Source organism: Papaver somniferum, chromosome 5 (assembly GCF_003573695.1).
Source record: "Papaver somniferum cultivar HN1 chromosome 5, ASM357369v1, whole genome shotgun sequence".
Taxonomy (NCBI): Eukaryota; Viridiplantae; Streptophyta; class Magnoliopsida; order Ranunculales; family Papaveraceae; genus Papaver; species Papaver somniferum.
Window position 1 is genome coordinate 33,000,189 of NC_039362.1, and position 18,504 is coordinate 33,018,692.

General features: G+C 35.5%; 1 protein-coding gene across 7 annotated transcripts; it reads left to right on the plus strand.

Annotated features, from left to right (window-relative positions):
- The first annotated feature begins 9,475 nt into the window (after nucleotides 1–9,475).
- LOC113281341 (protein MEI2-like 4) lies at nucleotides 9,476–16,646 on the plus strand. Of its 7 annotated transcripts, none has more exons than XM_026530052.1 (16): nucleotides 9,808–10,308; nucleotides 10,677–10,877; nucleotides 10,968–11,016; nucleotides 11,131–11,144; nucleotides 11,196–11,487; nucleotides 11,741–12,141; nucleotides 12,245–12,403; nucleotides 12,607–12,723; nucleotides 12,809–12,960; nucleotides 13,281–13,375; nucleotides 13,490–13,909; nucleotides 14,103–14,757; nucleotides 15,086–15,170; nucleotides 15,255–15,323; nucleotides 15,441–15,620; nucleotides 15,823–16,646. In XM_026530052.1, exons 2-16 carry the CDS (start codon nucleotides 10,794–10,796, stop codon nucleotides 15,979–15,981), a joined length of 2,931 nt encoding a protein of 976 aa, XP_026385837.1. In that variant the 5' UTR covers nucleotides 9,808–10,308; nucleotides 10,677–10,793; the 3' UTR covers nucleotides 15,982–16,646. The 7 variants fall into 7 exon arrangements, with proteins under 7 accessions (XP_026385834.1, XP_026385836.1, XP_026385837.1 ...); XM_026530053.1 differs by having other exon boundaries at nucleotides 11,134–11,144; XM_026530049.1 differs by lacking the exon at nucleotides 9,808–10,308 and adding an exon at nucleotides 9,476–9,683 and having other exon boundaries at nucleotides 11,131–11,487.
- The last annotated feature ends 1,858 nt before the right edge of the window (nucleotides 16,647–18,504 follow it).

An 18,504-nucleotide genomic window follows, 5' to 3' on the forward strand; every position in this document is an offset into this window, starting at 1 on the left:
TATCAGAAATAGGAGAGCCTTTAGCAAATGCGGTGCCCTTATCAATTCCTTGGGTTCCTTTAATACTTTTCGAGCCAATTGTTACACAAGTATTTATTTCTAAAAAAAAATACCTACAACCAAATAAGTACAAAATCTTGTACTAACAATACAAAAAATTTAGAACAATTCAGACACAATAATATGTCTATCACTATACCACCATCTTCAGGTTTAGTTTCTTTATAGAATTAAAAACTTCATGAGTTATTACAATATTACCCGGAATTTTTCTACCAACTACAAAAGTAGTAGTTTGAGCTGGAGATATGATTTTATGCAAAACGGTTTTGAGTTTACAAGCTAACAATTTTGATTATTTTCCGTAGCTATCATTTCACAAGCTAATAGGCTTAAAATCCACATCATCTTATAAACAATGATACATAGGAATGGGAACAATAAAATTGTGAGTAACCTTTTATATGGTGAGAATGTAAAAAGTTGTACCAATTTGACCACATCAGGTCCAACTATTTCCACATCATCTGGTAGAAACCAAGTTGGAAACCATCGGGACCTTATGTGGTCCATGGTTTCATATCAAAAAACCTCATTTTTAACTTCATCGGTACATGAAATAGCAGTAAGAAACATGTTATCAACATCAGAAATACAAGCATTCACATTATTCAAATAAGAAACATGATCAGGAGGTCTGGTGGTTCTACTCATTTATCAGAGATATCTTTTAAGATCCTTAGAATTTTCTCCCTTTCAGTTAACTAAATACCTAGTTTATTTTGAAATTTATCTTTTAAGAGACTCAATTAAAGATTTTCTTTTCATGAAATTTATCTTTTGATGGAAATATGTTGTATTCTATCATCCAATCTTCTAGCTTCATGTTTTCCTCCATGTCTCCAAAGATCCTCTTCCACATCATACTGATATTTAAGATTCCTAGTAAGGTCCTTTATTTTATTAGAATTACTAGCATTCTTATTACTGGTCAAGCAAGCTAATTAAGCTTCAATATTGTTTATCTGTGTAGTGATGATATTGTTAATAAATACAACAATAAGCAAAGGTAATACAAAAGTGTGTAAACTATAAATTTCGGATGTTGTGGTGCTATCACTTTGTTCACATATATATTTTTTTTAGTATTGATCCAAATTTGGATTCTCAAGGAGTATTCCAAAAACTTGGAGATCCAACTACAAGGAGATAGGTAGTTTGAGACAATTCTGGTTTCTTTCAAATCTATTTTATTTTCTTTTGTGATTCAACATAACATAAGGTACTTGAAAAACTTGATTTGAATCTTAAATGGGAACTGATTCTAAATGAATAGGTGTGGAAGCCATAATTGTAAACCACGAGGTTTGCATTTCTGAATTTGGTAGCAATATCATTAATTTCATTTTGATTTTTTGTCACCATAGTTAGGGTTTGATCGGTGAATTTCAAATAAATATTTGATTAAAAATATGATTGGTGCATTAATACTTTAAGGTTTTGAAAAGGAATTTATGAAAATCCAGCATGGAGGAATTAGGGGAGTGCGACTCAGAATCAAAGAAAGAAAGAGAGTAGCTAACTAGAAATCCTGTTACCAAACAGATACGAAAATAGAGTTTTACTTATAACGAGTTTTAGGAAAACCACATGTTAGGGTTTTATGACTGGATCTCTTCCTTTTCGAAATGGTGCTTTAACTTAAATAAGGCTTTCCAGTAAAATGTTGAATAAAATTATCTGATAACATTTGAACTTCAACAAGTTTCCAAACAACTTCAACAAGTTTTCCAGCAACATAAGCAAATGTTATAGCCATATTTGATACCAAGGCAAACATCAATAGACATTTTTGATACCAAGGCAAACACCATTAAGGAGCATACAATCCGTAAATAAATTTGTTGAGAATGAAGATTTAGTTAGACATGGACATAAAAAATAAAAACATAAAGAGAACTTTGGACATATACAAAAATGAAATGATATAAATTACAAAGAGAAAGAGAAAATGCCATAAAGATACCCAATTTTTGTACAAGAAAATAGAAGAAAATGATGATATAGTCCGCAATTAGTTTATACCATTATGGAAGTTTGTCTTCTCTACTACTTTAGATTTTATAGTTTTATATGTTGAATAATGGACCACATATCATGTTGATATATACATTTGGTGTCAAAAACTTTTCGTGATTGGTGAGTCGTGGATATGTGTTGACAAGTTATGGATCATGCGAGAGAACTATTCTAGATTTTTTCTCTTATGATCGCGATCAAGTTGGATGCACAAAAGGTGATGCATGTAGGTGAATGTACTTTATAATGAGTGAATAAATCAGTTATAGGTATAAGACGGTAATTATGTAGCAGCATTGATATATATTTTTCACCTACATCACATATATTATACTTCTTTACAGTTACAATTACATGTATATGTATCCTTCGACATGTTGTCTATCGTGGGATAAATTGGTATCATTGTGGTTCCATGGCAATGAATACACTGATATTTGAATTTGTCTTTAATAACTATAATGTTTTTCTTTTTCTATATTTACAATAACATACTGTATAGTTTAAAATATCCTCCATCCCTTTGCTCGGGTATAGATCGTTTTGGACCAGATCCGGGAAAAGAATTTATTGAATTCTCATCGTGATTCAATTTTGTTACGATTTTGACGTCTTTTGGCATTTTTCTTCGCATTCAGAGCGATTATATCTTCGCTTTTGTGCTATTATGTCTATATATTTATGGTGATTATATCTTCGTTGTCAAGATAATTATTTCTTCGTTTTTTGGTTGGTCCATGGTTTTTTATTTTAGATTATTCAAAAAGACAATGATTCAACTCGGCGAAGCTTCTATTAGACCTTCAATCCAAGAGATTTAAAGCGTTCGGGTTCGTCTCAACGGCTGTTAGAGCAAATTACTATTCCCATTTAGAAGCATCTCTTTTTGAAAAGGACAAATATTTTAAATGGTCAGAATTTATTCCGGTTTATACTTTCCTTCCTTTTCCTTATAAAAATCGGATGCTATTGCAGTTCACCGCTCTTTCTTTTTTTGCGATTTATTTGTATTATGTATTTTTTTTTTTGTATTTGTAATTTTTTTCTTGGTTTATGGTGTTCTTGATAATCTTGTAAACACCCATGTAACCTCCATTTTGTCATGAAATATAATATTACATGATATTAAAAGAATAGATAAAAATAAATAAGTTAGACGAATTTGCTTAAAAAAATGAAGTCAAAGTCTTTTCTCTCTCACATTGCTCTCATTCTAGAGCGAATTTCGGCTTAGAAAAACCCTTTCTCCTGTAGATTTCAAACTGCTCAGATCTGCTGGATCTTAATAGATCCGGGCAGTAAAAGTAGTAATTAGTTGTCTTAGTTTGTTTCTATCTTAGATATCTAGGGTTTTAAGTTTTTAGGGGCAATACTCTCTCTGTTCTCTCTCACTCATTCTTCTTCAACAAAACTATCACCAACAATCCTTTACTATGGTCTGGATTTGAGCAGATTTTTTCGTTATTTCTGGTTTTGTAGGTTAGTTAGTAGTTTTAGCTTAGGTGTTATATGTTTTCTACTTATCTACACCAATATGGTGGTTTTATCTACTCTTTTGAGATTTACTTTGATGGCGATTCTTGGTCATTGGGTTAGGTTTTAAAATCAATAATGATGTTCTCCAACGTCGAAATCTTCATCTTTGTGGTCTCAGGCGACGAAATCTTCATCGGAATCTTCATCATCAATTTATCCGAGGACGAAATATTCATCGATGATTTCTTTGACGAGGGAAGCTCATCACTAGTTACAAGAGATTTGAGCAAATCGCTCATATTTTGGGAGCACATCTTTCAAAAGGAGAAAAACAAATTAAATTGTTAGAATTTAATTCCGAGAAAAACCATTCTTTCCCCGATTTAATCGGATCTTATTCATACTTGTATTTACCTTACTCCGGTAATCCTTCTCTTTCTCTTGTTGAATTTCTCGGTATGTTCTCTTTACTTTGTAATCTCTTATTCTCGAACTTAAACTCATTGTAACCTCGAATTTCCACTAAACTCATTGTAACTCATTGTAATCTCTTATCCTTGCTTATCATTTTTTTTTTTTTGTGTTCTTCACTTGCCAGTTGACGACAAGGTCTATGCACCTTTATCATGTTTCTATCTTCAATATTATAGTGATTCTTACTGTCACTAATGGGTATTTTTTGGTTAGAGACTTTAAGTTTTAAGTTCGCCGGTGATGGTTCCTGGTCACCGGAAGCTTCAACCTTGAGTTCAAAAAGAAAAAATACGAAAATCACTCCTCTGCTTCTCTGTCTGACGAAGACCTTCAATCAAATGGTTGGGGGTTGTATTTCGCAAAACCATTACTTTTCCAATTCATTCGTCTCTTTCATATTTGTATTTGATCTTTTCCGATATATTTTCTCTTTTTATTATCGGAATTCTCCGCAGATTCCAATATGTTTCTATGTGGTTTCTTGAATTTGTACTTAAACTAACCGTGCCCTTAACTTGCTATTAATGGAAAGGTTTCACTTTTTATCAAAACAAAAAAAAAATAATAATAAAAAAAAATCAAAAAAATATAAATTAAGAAAATAAGAAAAACGACCACAGGGTAGTTTGACGGGTTTGTATTAGTTTGTAACACCAGATATGCATGTTCGGAAACAATGAAGTTTGAGTGGCGGACGAACAAAAAAATGTCATTCTCGAGAACTTTTTCATTTTGAAATTTTGTGGTGTTATGATCAACTCATGATTCTCATTCGTAGCTAACTTAGTTTAGTAGATTGGCGTGGCTACAAATATCCTCCTCAGAAAAATTCTTAGTTGTGTGAAGGTTAATTACCAGGTGTGAATATTCTTTTTTATTCACAGTTGGAAGAAAGAATATCCGGAGGATTTCACAAATGCGCCAAAAGTTTTTAATATTAGATCTCGAGGTTTAATCTATGACCCTCTTTTATCTTATTTAATATCAATACATGAGTATATTATTTTACAAATTTCAGAGTTTTACTTCTCCTTTTTAGAGTTTACTACTTGAATGGTGTTGATGGGATTAGTTTGAATCTAGGAGGGTTTCACCAGGGAGGCATACAAAATGTGAGCATTATTTATTAATTGTTTTTTCTGGATAATCAATTTAAAAATAATACCAATAAAAAATCAAAATAATATTCTAATGCTGCAAAAGGAAAGATGTTAAACTGAACTGACTGGCGCAGGTTGAGGGGGCAGTGAGATGAGCATAACGGACGCCAACACGCACTTCACGCTTTCTTGTTTTAAAGTGCCGCTCTTCTCTAACACGCTCCCGATTTTTTGTTGCCAGTAGTACATCTTTGTGGTGTATTTTTGGTCAATCAATCAATGAACAGAAGGAAGACACAAAGAAGACTCGTGTAATTAATACAAATTCCCCAATTTATTCCTTTAAGTGTTTTATTAAATTAAATCATCTTTTATGATATTCATTTGATTCGATTTCGTATTTTGACATGTATCATCTTTTTGGTTTCAAATGACTGTTTACTGAATTATGAGCTGCATCATAATACATATAGGTTGTTTGGATGCCAGAAACAGAAGTCAGAAGCAAAATATTTTTGCTTCACAAAGCGTTAATTCTCTTTACTTATGCTTTATCGGAAGAATCAGAACGTTAGGAATTTATAAGGAATTAAATAAGAAGAAGGATCCATTTACACTTTAATTCTCACATTTTGGGACCCTATTTTGTGAATAAAAACCATATGGTATTGAATTTGAAGCTAAGATTTTTAGGATATGTTCCTTTTGCAAAACGGAAAATGGGTTATTTGTCCAAAAAAATTTAGAAGAGGTTCAAATGGACGAGTAAAAATTAGTATGGGTGAAATGGATAAAAAAAATAGCAAGGATGAAACTGGATTCATCGCGGCTTAAACTTAAAAAGTACTCCCTCCGTCCCACCATTAAATGACCTATTTACTTTTAGATTTTGTCCCACCATTAAGTGACCTGTATCAGTAAACAAGAGATATTTCTAAAATTATCCTTTTAATTGAATATAAGAAATATAAGAAATATGCATAATTTGATAGGCATGTTTATATTCGTTACATAGGTGTTTTAAAATGCTTTTCAATGGTATGAAGTTTGCGAACATCCGTGGTGTAATTTGAGAGATAAATCATTTCAAAATTTCACTAATTATTATCTATAAGGGTATAATTGTAAAAAATGCTTAAATATACTCTTTTTCCTTGCTTGCCTTAAAAATTGTGCAAACTTAAACTAGGTCACTTAGTAGTGGGACGGAGGGAGTAGCAAGGATGAAACTGGTTACATCTTGGCTATTTTTATATTTTTGTCCATTTGAACAGTATCTTTTTAATTTTTGTCCATTTAAACAGTATCAAAATGTACAAGTCTTTTTCACCCAGGAATTGTTGATTTTGGTCTTTTTAACCAATTTTGTGTTTGCAAAACTTTATATGCCTACCGAAAATGAGCGCATTCCAAAATGTATAACACCATCATCTACCGATCTTAATTTTAATGGTTAAAAATTTGTTAATTACCAACGGCTTATTTTCAAAGTAATAAATGGTGACGTTATACATTTCGGAATACGTTCATTTTTGGCGAGAACATAGAGTTTTGTAAGAAGGATATATCCATAAAATTTGGTTTCGTTTGGTTTTTATTCATAAAACGACGTCTAATGTGTGAGATAGCGTGAGAATAAAAGTGTGAGGGGATCCTTCCTCATTAAATAAAAATGGGTTTCTTTAATTTTTAGGCTTAGTTTAATGGGGGAGTAAGATTCAACTTTCTCCCCCAGAAATGTCGTTTAAGTATCTCTGTTTGGTTGCATTCAAGGAGTTGTCTTCAGTTTGTTTGGGTGTGAGATGGAAGCAACACTGGGACGCTATTATGAATGACGTGTCTAAAAAGCATCAGACGCCATTTGAAATAGCGTCTAGGAAATATTATATGTAAATCCAAACATCAGGATCATATAAACCGTTGGATTCATAATCTTATTGGTGATCTAACGGTGGATACATCAGATGCCATGTCAAATAGCGTCTCTGTTTTGAATCTTGAATTTCCGTTGCACTTGGTAGTTGAATTTGAATGACGTGGGTGCCCAAAGAATGTTGAATGTTGGGGCACCATTAGAGTAAGCTATTATTATTATTTTTGTTCATAAATTCGGTTTCATGGCACTATTAGATCCGTGCAATGGAAATCTATTATTTTGGCAAAAATGGAAATCTATTATTTTGGCAAAAATCAGATTTCTAAGAATATCAGTATATGTTATGGACGATGCTCCATGTATTTGTCATTTTTCCAATGAAAGATGTTATATTACTCCATTAGGTGTCACAGTGTCGTCACCGTTGCAAAATTTAGCTAGCATCATGTCTAATTTAAGCAACCTAGTAATGGATTCCTGGTTTCATGATATTCAATAATAAACTTAATGGAAGTAACTCTCCTGTTGTTATTGATATGATAGTCTCTATTAAACTTATTAAACTATGTCCCGTGCTTCCCATATGATTTTTGAATTGCTAAGATTTCACACTAAATAAAGTTTGTAAAGTTCCTCACTTTACATTAATGGGATGGGATCCGTTGACATGATTATATTGACATAATCTTCACGTTTTAGAGCCATTTTTTCTACTGAGCCCAACCGGCAATGAATTTGAAGTTAATTTTTTTGTGACATGTTCCTCGTATAAAACTCTATATTCCTACCAAAAATAAGAGTATTCCGATACGAAACTTCATCATCCACAAATTTTAATTTCAACCGTTAATCTTCAACGGTTAATATTCAAAATCGTAGATGGCGGTTTTATACATCTCGGAATGCTCTCATTTTTGGTTGGAACGTAAAGACTTATAAGAAGAACATGTCACCAAAAAATTAGCTTCAAATTCCTTATCGTTTGGGTTCAGTAAAAAAATTATAACCATGTCAACGGATTATGTCAATATAACCATGTCAACATATCCTACCCCATATACTTAGATTTTGTAGGAATCTATTTTGGACATGAAGATTTGCACTCACCTTTTTTTTTTTTTTTTGAAGGACGCTTATTTCACTCGTGTCTAGCAGCAAATGACATTCTTCATTTCTAGTTTCATGTTTACCAGCAGCAAATGACATTCTTCATTTCTAGTTTCATGTTTACTAGATAAAACTCGAGAATGGATGTTACTAGATAAAACTCAGAACGGATGATTATTGGACAAAATATATTGTGCAAACCTAAATAGCGGATAGCGGAGAGAAGAAGAAATGCACCGACTAAACCTACCCGAATCAAGGAAACACACACTATTTGGATACCACTTAAAAAATTACTTGTTGAATTTTGGAAGCACAAAAATTCAGAACTTAGTTTGGGTCCACAATAATTTCTAAAAATAAAAATTAACTTTATGTGAAGCAACTACTCTCTCCGTCCCACTCCTAAGTGACCTATTTGATTTTAGATTTTGTCCCAATGATAAGTGACCTATATCACTAAACAATGAGATATTCCGGAATTATCCTTTTAGTTAATTATAAATAATATATGAAATATGTATAATTTGATAGGCATGTTTATATTCGTTACGAAGGTGTTTTAAAATACTTTTCAATTGTATGAAATTTGCGAACATCCGTGGAGTATTTTGAGAGATAAACCATTTTTAAATTTCACTAGTTATTATTCATAAGGGTATAATTGTAAAAAATGATTAAAAATACTATTTTCCTTGCTTGCCTTAAAAATTGTGCAAATTTCAAATAGGTCACTTAGGAGTGGGACGGAGGGAGTATATTTTAATAGACTGATTTCTGAAAGTGAAAAAATCGAACTTTTTTGTAAAGTAAATATTATTTTGCTCTTGACTTCTACTTCTGCGCCTCTAGTGTCCAAATAGGCTATAAAAGTACCACGCCGAGGCTAATCCCCGTATGATATTAGCAGCAACCATTTAATCAGCAACAAGGAATTCATCGTCCTTCCTATTACGCAATATCCATTTTTAAACCAATCTTTATCCTGCAACTTACCTGTTGTCAAAAATCCAAATTAGGGATGTATAAATCAAATCAGAAAATATCTCTAAACACCCTTAATAATAATCATTAATCATCCTCATCAAATAAATCCTTATCTCGTTCTACCTTGTAACTAGAAACAAACTACCTACAAAATCTATCCCATGATTCCCATCCACAATATTTACCCAAAACCGGCAAGTAATAAATTCCCTTAATCTTTTTTTTTCACACTAACACAGACCCCCATCAACTTCCTTTATTATTCATCTCTCTCTGTTCTGTTGTAATCCCTTTATTATTTATCCTTATCACAAAATATAAAAAAATCCAGACTTTTTTTTTTTAGTAGTAGAATAGAACAAAGACATTCCAGTAAAACTCCAAAACAAAAGAGTATTCTTCAGAAAGAGAAGAGAGAGAAACAAAACTCAGTTCAGTTCTTCAGAGAAAAATAACAGCCCGTACAAATTGGGGGAAGAGAAGATGATCATCTCAGAAAAAGAAGCTTGATGATGATGAAGAAGAAGAACGACAAGGAAGAAGAAGATCGGTAACGCCGTTAGATTTAACGTCTTAAAAAAAAGGTAGGTTGGTGTAATTGTAATTTTAAATAAATAAAAACAAGGTCCCTATTTTTGTTCCGTCTTTCTAGTACCCAACTAACCCACACAGACACACACCACCATTCCTTTTTTTAAAAACTTCTTCTCTCCTCCTCTTCGGCTCTGTGTGTGTATTCTGATTTTTATCTTTTTTTTTAACCGGGAACTGCTCAAATTCCATTTGCCGGAAAACACCAGAGAATTCCGGTAACTGGGATCTGAGCAGAATTTCTGAGAGAGAGAGAGAGATTTTGAATTTTTTTTTTGGGATTTTAATTTTTAGGAATTTCTCTCTCCAGAAGAATTGTGGGTAAGTAAGTGGTGGTGGTGGAGGGTGGTGGTGGTAACTTGCAATGCAGGGAAAAACAGAAAGAGGAAGAGGAGAAGAATCAAAGCTTTGGAAGTTTTAACACGGCACATATTCCAAGATCTCTTCCTCTTCTTAAAGCCTTCTTTTCTATTCTCTCTCTCTCTATACAATTCTAGTAGTATTATATATCTTCATCTTCTCTCTTTCAAGGACGGCAATAACAAGAGAGAGGGAAGAAGAAGAAGAGAAATAATTCACTCGGTGCTGCTACTGTTTTGTGTTGGAGAGATAATTGTGGTGAGGATTTTTTGTGTTGATCGGTTGTGTTTATTGCGATTAAAGTTTGCTTCTTTTTAGGTTTGCTTTTTGTTTGTTGGGATCTCATGTTCAATTTTGAATTTCACAAACTATTTTCTCTTTGTTTTTGTTTTTTGGATTTTGATTCTAGGCATTTTGCTTTGATCTCTCTCAATTCCTTTTTGATCACCTCAATTTTCATAATTCCCTAGTATGATTTTTTTTTGAATTCTTAGCTGAATTTCCGAAATTCCCCAATTTTGCTTGATTGAGTTTCATTTTTGGTTTTTCAAAATTCATTTGTTATTCGAATTCTCATGTGAATTGTATTTTATATTCATTTATTTATTTTGTTTTTTGTTTTGTAGATTTTGATACTTGATCATTGGAATTGAAGAAGAAGAGAAGAAATGGAGTTTTGAATTGTACTAGTATATTTTTTGTTTCATACCCCTCCTCCCTTAGGGCGTTTTTGAAATTGAAGCATGCCATCAGAAATTAAAATAATGGATCAAGCTAATTTATCTCAGTCATCATACTTTTACGACGATATCCTCTTCCCCGCTGAGGTACATATATCTCCTCTACTTCAATTTACTTGGCTTTTTATCGACTTGTGGGTGTTCTGATGTTCGGTTGTTGTGTGATCTGTTTGACAGAGGCAAGTTGGATTCTGGAAGCCTGAAACCATGTCTAGTCACCACCAAGGTGAGTATCTGTTTGCAAGTTCAGCTCAAAGTGTTCCTAGTTACGTGCGATCTATGTAGAATGTATGGTTAATACTTACAACCCTGCTGCTTGATGGTTGTTTTTTTGTTTCAGTAGTAGCAAAGGAGGTAATATCACGAATACCAGGAAGTAAGTCACTATCTTCATCTCCAATGGAGAAATTCATACCAGTGGGAGCGCCATCAGAAGAGTCTTTGGAATTTTCTCAGCCATTTCTTGTCAGGAACCAAAATACTAGGTTCAGTGTAGAGAGGCATGTGGTGGGAGCAGATAGAACGAGTAGTAATGTGCCAGTGACTACTTCTTGGAGAGAGAACAATATGGGGATGAGGTCAAACATGATTGTGCAGCCAGCGTCGTATGCTGTACACGGTGCCAAGGTTGGCATGGGGGTTCAGTATGAGAGTGGCCTGTTCTCTAGTTCATTGTCAGAAATATTTAGCAAAAAATGTAAGTGCTTGTTTGTACTAGTTCTTATGTTTGATTCGATCAGGCATGTAGCCAGGATGATTTTGTGACGTCATAAGAGGGTGGTTGGATGAAACATCTCTTATCTCTGTTAGATTTTACTTTCCTGAATTTGTTGTTGGATTAATGAGACCAAGAAATCACTAGCTTGGCGTGGCTAAGTTATTTTATTATGCTATCAGTATCTTCATTCACCCTCCTGTTTTGTTTGCTAACTTCTTTACTTCTCATGCAGTGAGATTACCGTCTAATGGTGCTCCGTTTGGGCAATCTGTTGATAACGTGACGTCTAACTACGAGGAGGAGGAACCTTTTCAGTCACTTCAAGAACTTGAGGCTCAGACTATTGGAAACCTACTTCCAGATGACGATGACCTGCTCTCTGGAATGATTGATGAACTTGATTATATCACCAAGCCTAGTAGTAATGACGAATTGGAAGAATTCGATCTGTTTAGCAGTGGTGGAGGAATGGAACTTGAGGGGGATGATCAAAGAAGTGCAGAATTTGCGGAACAAGGACTGAATGCAGCAACTGCTGGGGAGCACCCATTTGGTGAACATCCTTCTAGAACACTTTTTGTGAGAAATATCAATAGCAATATTGAAGATTCTGAGCTGAAGGTTCTTTTTGAGGTACTTTTCTTGCCATTTTTCCTTATTAATTGTTCTATCTTACAAAGTATAGTGTTCTTAGCACGCTTGCAATTTTTTCTCATTTTATATATCTTTCTATCAGCAATATGGAGATATCCGTACTTTGTATACTGCTTGTAAGCACCGTGGCTTTGTTATGATCTCTTACTATGATATACGGGCTGCACGCAATGCAATGAGAGCACTTCAAAACAAACCTTTGAGACGCAGGAAGCTTGACATACACTTTTCAATTCCAAAGGTAGGTTCCTAAGTTTGTTCCTCGTCCATCCTTAGATTGCTGCACCACTGTCTATGCTGCTTTTCTAGTCTTTATAGATACTTACGCAGGACAGTTTCCACCATAGCTTTTGATCCATCACTCATGTATACTTGGTGTGTATGTAGAGATTCTGCAGCTTCAGTTTTCATATTTTATTAATGGATTAAACTTTATATTGTTAGGATAATCCTTCAGAAAAGGATATCAACCAGGGGACTCTCGTGGTGTTCAATCTTGACTTTTCTGTTTCAAATGATGATCTTCGCCAGATTTTTGGTGTTTATGGAGAAATTAAGGAGGTTGGTCCATTCACCTTTGTCCTTGCAACTCTTGAAAGTATTCTGAAATATATTTCACTTAAGCGAGCACTGATGTATGTTGCAGATTCGTGAAACTCCTCACAAGCGTCATCATAAATTCATAGAATTTTATGATGTCAGAGCGGCAGATGCTGCTCTTCGAGCGTTGAACAGGAGTGACATTGCAGGAAAACGTATCAAACTTGAACCAAGTCGCCCCGGAGGTGCAAGACGGTGGTATTCTCCAATCTTGCTCTTATTGCATTTATGTTTCGAGTACCTAATAGTAATAATTGAACCAACCCTTTGGATGGCAGAGAGGGTCATTAGCTGCCTTTTGTATACAGAAGGAGCCTATTTTCTTAGTTAAGCAAGGAACTGAATGATGTTTGGGGCACTCTCTAGAAATATGCATAATTTCATGAACTTTAGGCAGGTCTGGTCAGTAATTGAATGATAATATAATATACCCTTCAGATGATCAGCCCTCAGTTGTTGTGAATGCTGTGTGTGGGTCATTTCTTAATTATATCAGCTGAGCTTCTTTTTTGTTACAGTGTAATGCAACAGCTATCTCCAGAGCTCGAAGACGAGATAAATGGGGGTCTGCGACAGGGAAGCCCTCCTGATAGCTCACCAACAGGATGCTTTGGTACAGTATTTAAGTTGTTACTGTGATGAGATATTAACTAGTGCATCAGCAGACAATGTTGTCAACTCTTCTACTCGTCTTAATGAACATTTATTTCATTTTTGTTATAAGCAGATTCATCAGGTCTAGTCACGTCTAATGGTATGGACAATGGAGCGTCCCAGGGCCTGAACTCTATCCGAGCGCCTATAAGCCAATTTGTTGAAAATGGATTTCATCATGGAATGTCTTCTAGTGTACCTCAGAGCTTACACTCTCCAGTGCGGGTTGCCTCTATGGGCAGTCAATCTGGCCTTCGCGAGCCTAGTCCTTCACTTGGACAAATGGAGTTTGGATTTCGAGGCATTACAGGTTTTCATCCCCATTCACTGCCCGAGTATCATGATAGTTTATCCAGTGGTGGTCCTTACAACTCTTCAACAACTCTGGCGGCCATGGCAGCAAATCTTGGGTCCATAACATCAGAAGAACTAGATAACAGGCACATGCGCAGAGTTGGCTCCAGTTCACCCTCAATGGATCTTAATGAAGGCAGTAAGTGCAACTGACCCCTAAATGTTACGTATGTCATATGAGTTTTCTGCTTACGTGTGTCATTTGTTCACTGTATGTTGATCACATCGATAGGATTGCCTATAAACCGACTGCTTAATTTTGAACACTTTAAGACACATATTGTTATGCTTTAGATCTTAGATTTTGATGAATAACTTGTCTCTTTTCACAGTTTTTGGTTCGGCTGGAAATGGAAGTCGCTCTCTTCATAATCATCATTATATGTGGAGCAACTCTAACTCAAACTCGTTCAATCCTCATTCTCCAAACCTAATGATGTGGCCTAATTCACCATCATTTGTAAATGGTGTTCATGCTCATCCACCACAGCAAATGCATGGACTTCCCAGGCCACCATCTCATATGCTGAATTCAGTACTTCCATCCATACACCATCACCATGTGGGATCGGCACCGACCATGAATCATTCTGTCTGGGACAGGCGTCATGCCTATGCAGGAGAGTCCCCTGAGACTTCTGGTTTCCACCCTGGTTCGCTTGGGAATATGGGATTTCATCCTATGGAACTTGCTTCTCATAATATATTTCCTCGCGTTGGTGGCAACCGTATGGATCCAACAGTTGCACCTACGAACGTTGGATTGCACTCTTCCCCACAGCAAAGGTGTCACATGTTCCCCAACAGAAATTCAATGATCCACTTGGCGAACTCGTTTGATTCTTCCAATGAGCGGGTCAGAATCCGTAGAAATGAAGCCAGTTCAAATCAGGGTGATAACAAGAAGCAGTATGAACTCGATATTGACCGCATAATGCATGGGGAAGATACACGGACTACTCTTATGATTAAGAACATCCCTAACAAGTATGTACATGCTTTTCGTTTACTTTCTCATTTTTGTTTCATTGTTACTTGAAGTTGTTAACGTTTTTTATTGGTCGTAACATGGATGGAGGTTTCATGAGTTGTTCCTTACTGCCACATCTTCATGTGGTGGCTAAAAGTCAATGCTATCTGTGGTTTAAGTTAGTAGACTCTAGCTTATGGGCTTGGAAGCTCCTTCCTAGTATACCCAAATTGACCATGTTCAGTATCTGAGCCAACTCTTGAGCCACAATCATTTCTTGTGAGGTGTTGATGTTTTCTATTATATATTCCATTGGTCCTGCTCATTAATTTGGTGCAACTATAGGTACACCTCAAAGATGCTTTTGGCAGCAATAGATGAACGCCATCGCGGAACATATGATTTCATCTATTTGCCTATCGACTTCAAGGCAAGTTTTTTTTAAGCCTTCCTTTGATTCTTTTGTCTCCACGTGTGATGGTTTATTAATTCCGTCTATACACGTTTCTTTCAGAATAAATGCAACGTGGGTTATGCATTCATCAACATGATTGACCCTGTCCAAATTGTTCCATTCTACCAGGTATATCTATTGTCCATATAAGTAGTTTTTTTTAAGGTATTCGATATTTTCGGCAATTGGAAAAAAAGAAGAAAGTCAGCCGAGCGTTTAAGGTGAACAAAATGTGTTTTATTGCAGGCATTCAATGGTAAGAAATGGGAGAAGTTCAACAGTGAAAAAGTCGCATCGCTCGCCTATGCTCGTATTCAAGGGAAATCTGCTCTTATAGCCCATTTCCAGAATTCAAGCTTGATGAATGAGGATAAGCGTTGCCGCCCTATTCTCTTTCATTCAGATGGTCCTAATGCCGGTGATCAGGTAAATTTGTGACCTCATACTCTCACTGTGTGTCAAAGCTTAAAGTAAAAGTCACGGCCCTGAAATTGTTAGCTTTTTCGCATCCAAAATGCTGGATACATGTTAGCCTCAGATCATGAACCTCTTCATGTTAAATGTTGTTAGCTCTGTCCTAGCCGCAGTTATAGTTCAAACTTAGACTCGTTTGTGCATCACTTTGCAGGAGCCCTTCCCAATGGGGGTCAATATTCGATCAAGACCTGGGAAACACCGGACAAACCACAATGAGGACAACCATCAAGGAAGCCCATCGACTTCTGCAGATGGGGAAGAATCAAACAGGACTGACTCTTCATCGGGTTCTACAAAGGACTTAGAGTGAGCAACCGTGCTATTTCTGGGGGGCACTAACCTTATAGCTAAACCCAAGTAATGTTAATCATCTCTCTGCTCCAATGTCTAGTAACTAAATATCAGGGGCGGTTTGACGGATTAGTTTTGAGGTGCTTTGAGAATCCTCCTCTCTTTTCCCATTTTTGTTACTTACCTTCAATTTTCTGAAAAAAATTTTGGAAGCTGGAATGCCTTTTCCTAAGGGACTTCCATTTATGTGAATTATTTAAAAAAAAATGTAATATCGAGGTTGACAAGAGGCTAGAGATTGTGTTGCAGCGCTGCAACAATGAAGAGAAGCTTCAAGATTTTGGTCTTTCTGTTTAGTTTCACAGTTGTCATGGAGGCTGCTCTGGTTAGGTCTCCGTTATATATTTTTCTTTAACATTTAATTTTTTCCTCTTATGTTTATGTTTAGATGGGAGGGGTCTTAGGAACCCATTTTGGGTTCTGATTTTGGGTGGTATAATTGATGAGATACATTTGAGAGAGAGAGAGAGAGGGTGATAGAATCTCTTGTTGTGCAAAAACTTTTTTTTTGTTGTTTTATGTTTGTTGTTGGGTCTTAGCCTCTTAGGGTCTGTTGTGCTGTACAACTGATGTATTAAATCAGAAGTTATAGATATATATGTAAACCTTTGTTTCAGTATGTTATGTGCTGGTCTCCTTTGCTTGTGTTTTGCATTATTGGAAGTTGCATTGCTCAAACTTACTACTAATCTTGAATCTTACCCAAACTTTAAAATCGCAGCACCAACTTCCCTCCTAGTTCCCTAACATTTCAATCCTGGAACACTCAATGTCCCTACTGCCTTGGAGTTGGTCGCAACGTGGACATTTCTGGAGCAGAACCTTCTTTCTTCCTTTCTGCAACTGAGTAAATTTCTAGATTAGGATCCTGGTGGAAGCATATCCCGGCCATTATGGTACTTGACCTGATTATGTTTGTGGGAATGTTATAAACACCCCTACTATCCACGGATCCTACACAAATACCCTTATGGGTCTTTATTAATATCCCTAATGGCAGAATTGAAATTATCAACAAGAAAATATCTCTCATAATCCCTTTTCTAACCTTCCTATCTTATACTCGCTTCTTCTTTATTTCTCGTTTAGAGATAAATCAAAAGAACTCATCGACACCATTTTCATCACTGCACCACCAGCACCATCGTCGTTGCCGCTACCACCATCTTCATCGCTGCCATTATCAGGTCCTTCACTACCTAATCCACCACCTATAGCACAACACCCAACTCTTGATTGATTGATTTTAATGAAAACTAATTTGGTAAAGAATCAACGAGTAAATAGTTTTCAAAGCTTAGATCTGGTGAGGAACTAACGAGAAAATAATTTTCAGTTAGAAATCAACACCACCACCACCGTTACGATGACGACCAACACCGTTTCAACAACAACAACTTCTTTTTCCAGATATAAAATGGAAAACTAATGTTATGATTGAGAGATTAATTTGAAATCAAAATCAAATCAAAAACTAATTTTCCAGATTCAGCGATTTATAATTTTAGGTCTCAAATTCTGAAAATTTTCGAATTGAAGATTTGCATGTTTGATCCGTTGAGCTTAATGGCTAAATAGTCAGTTTATAGCTCATCAATTTTTGTTGCGTAGAATTTTCACGTTGATTTCAATGATTGTTTATTTTAAATTGAATTTTCTTGAGCTTATAAGTATGATTCTACTTCATTTTTAGGTTTGTGAATTTGGTTTTGGTGTATGTTTTTGATTTGTTGCAGTAAATTACGATTCTTAATCTGTCTATAAGCCCCGTATTTTTCGTACTCCTTATATTGGATTCTTTTGTTGTTGTGAGTGAATCAGGTTATTGTGATCCATATGGGAAGTTAAGTGGTCATTATGGTTCTTATTTTGTTTGCTGCAGTAGTGCTGGTTGTTGCGGCGCTAATATTGGTGCTTGTTATTGTTGGGTGTGGTGGTGGTGGTGGTGGTGGCGGCGACGACGGTGCAATGGATTGATTGCGGTGGTTTTTGTTGTAATAGTGTGAGAAGTGGTGTTCGTGATAACAACATTAGTATTGTTGGTGTATGAGCAAGATGACAGTGGTAGTTGAGATGGTGGCAGCAGCAGTGCTCTATTAGCCCCTCTAGTTTTGTACTTTTGTGATGATGAAAGTATTGCATTTCTATGTTCTTTGAATACGCATCTTTGCTGATTTCCAGAGCCTCATATAATAAGTCTTAGACAAGTAGCTCATTGTCCGGCAGTCTCCCTGTATATGCATGTTGTTGTTACATGTTTAAGCTTCTCCCTAGAATTTTTTTATGACCAAGTTGCTTCCACTATTGGAGACAACTTGAACTAGTTGCTTCCTTTTTCTGGAGACAACTTGAGAAAGTTGCTTTCACTTTTGGAGGCAACTTCAGCTAGTTGATTCCATATTGGAGGCAACTTGAGCTAGTTGATTCCAGTTCCGAGGCAACTTGGTTATGTTTTTGGGTCCATTCATTCATCGGAAATTAT

Bases quoted from the DNA above. Each gene is read 5' to 3' on its own strand.
- LOC113281341 (XM_026530049.1), top strand. From the start codon at position 10,794: ATGCCATCAGAAATTAAAATAATGGATCAAGCTAATTTATCTCAGTCA. The intron at 12,404-12,606 runs GTAGGTTCCTAA...TTATATTGTTAG, and splicing joins TACACTTTTCAATTCCAAAG to GATAATCCTTCAGAAAAGGA. The intron at 15,324-15,440 runs GTATATCTATTG...GTTTTATTGCAG, and splicing joins AAATTGTTCCATTCTACCAG to GCATTCAATGGTAAGAAATG.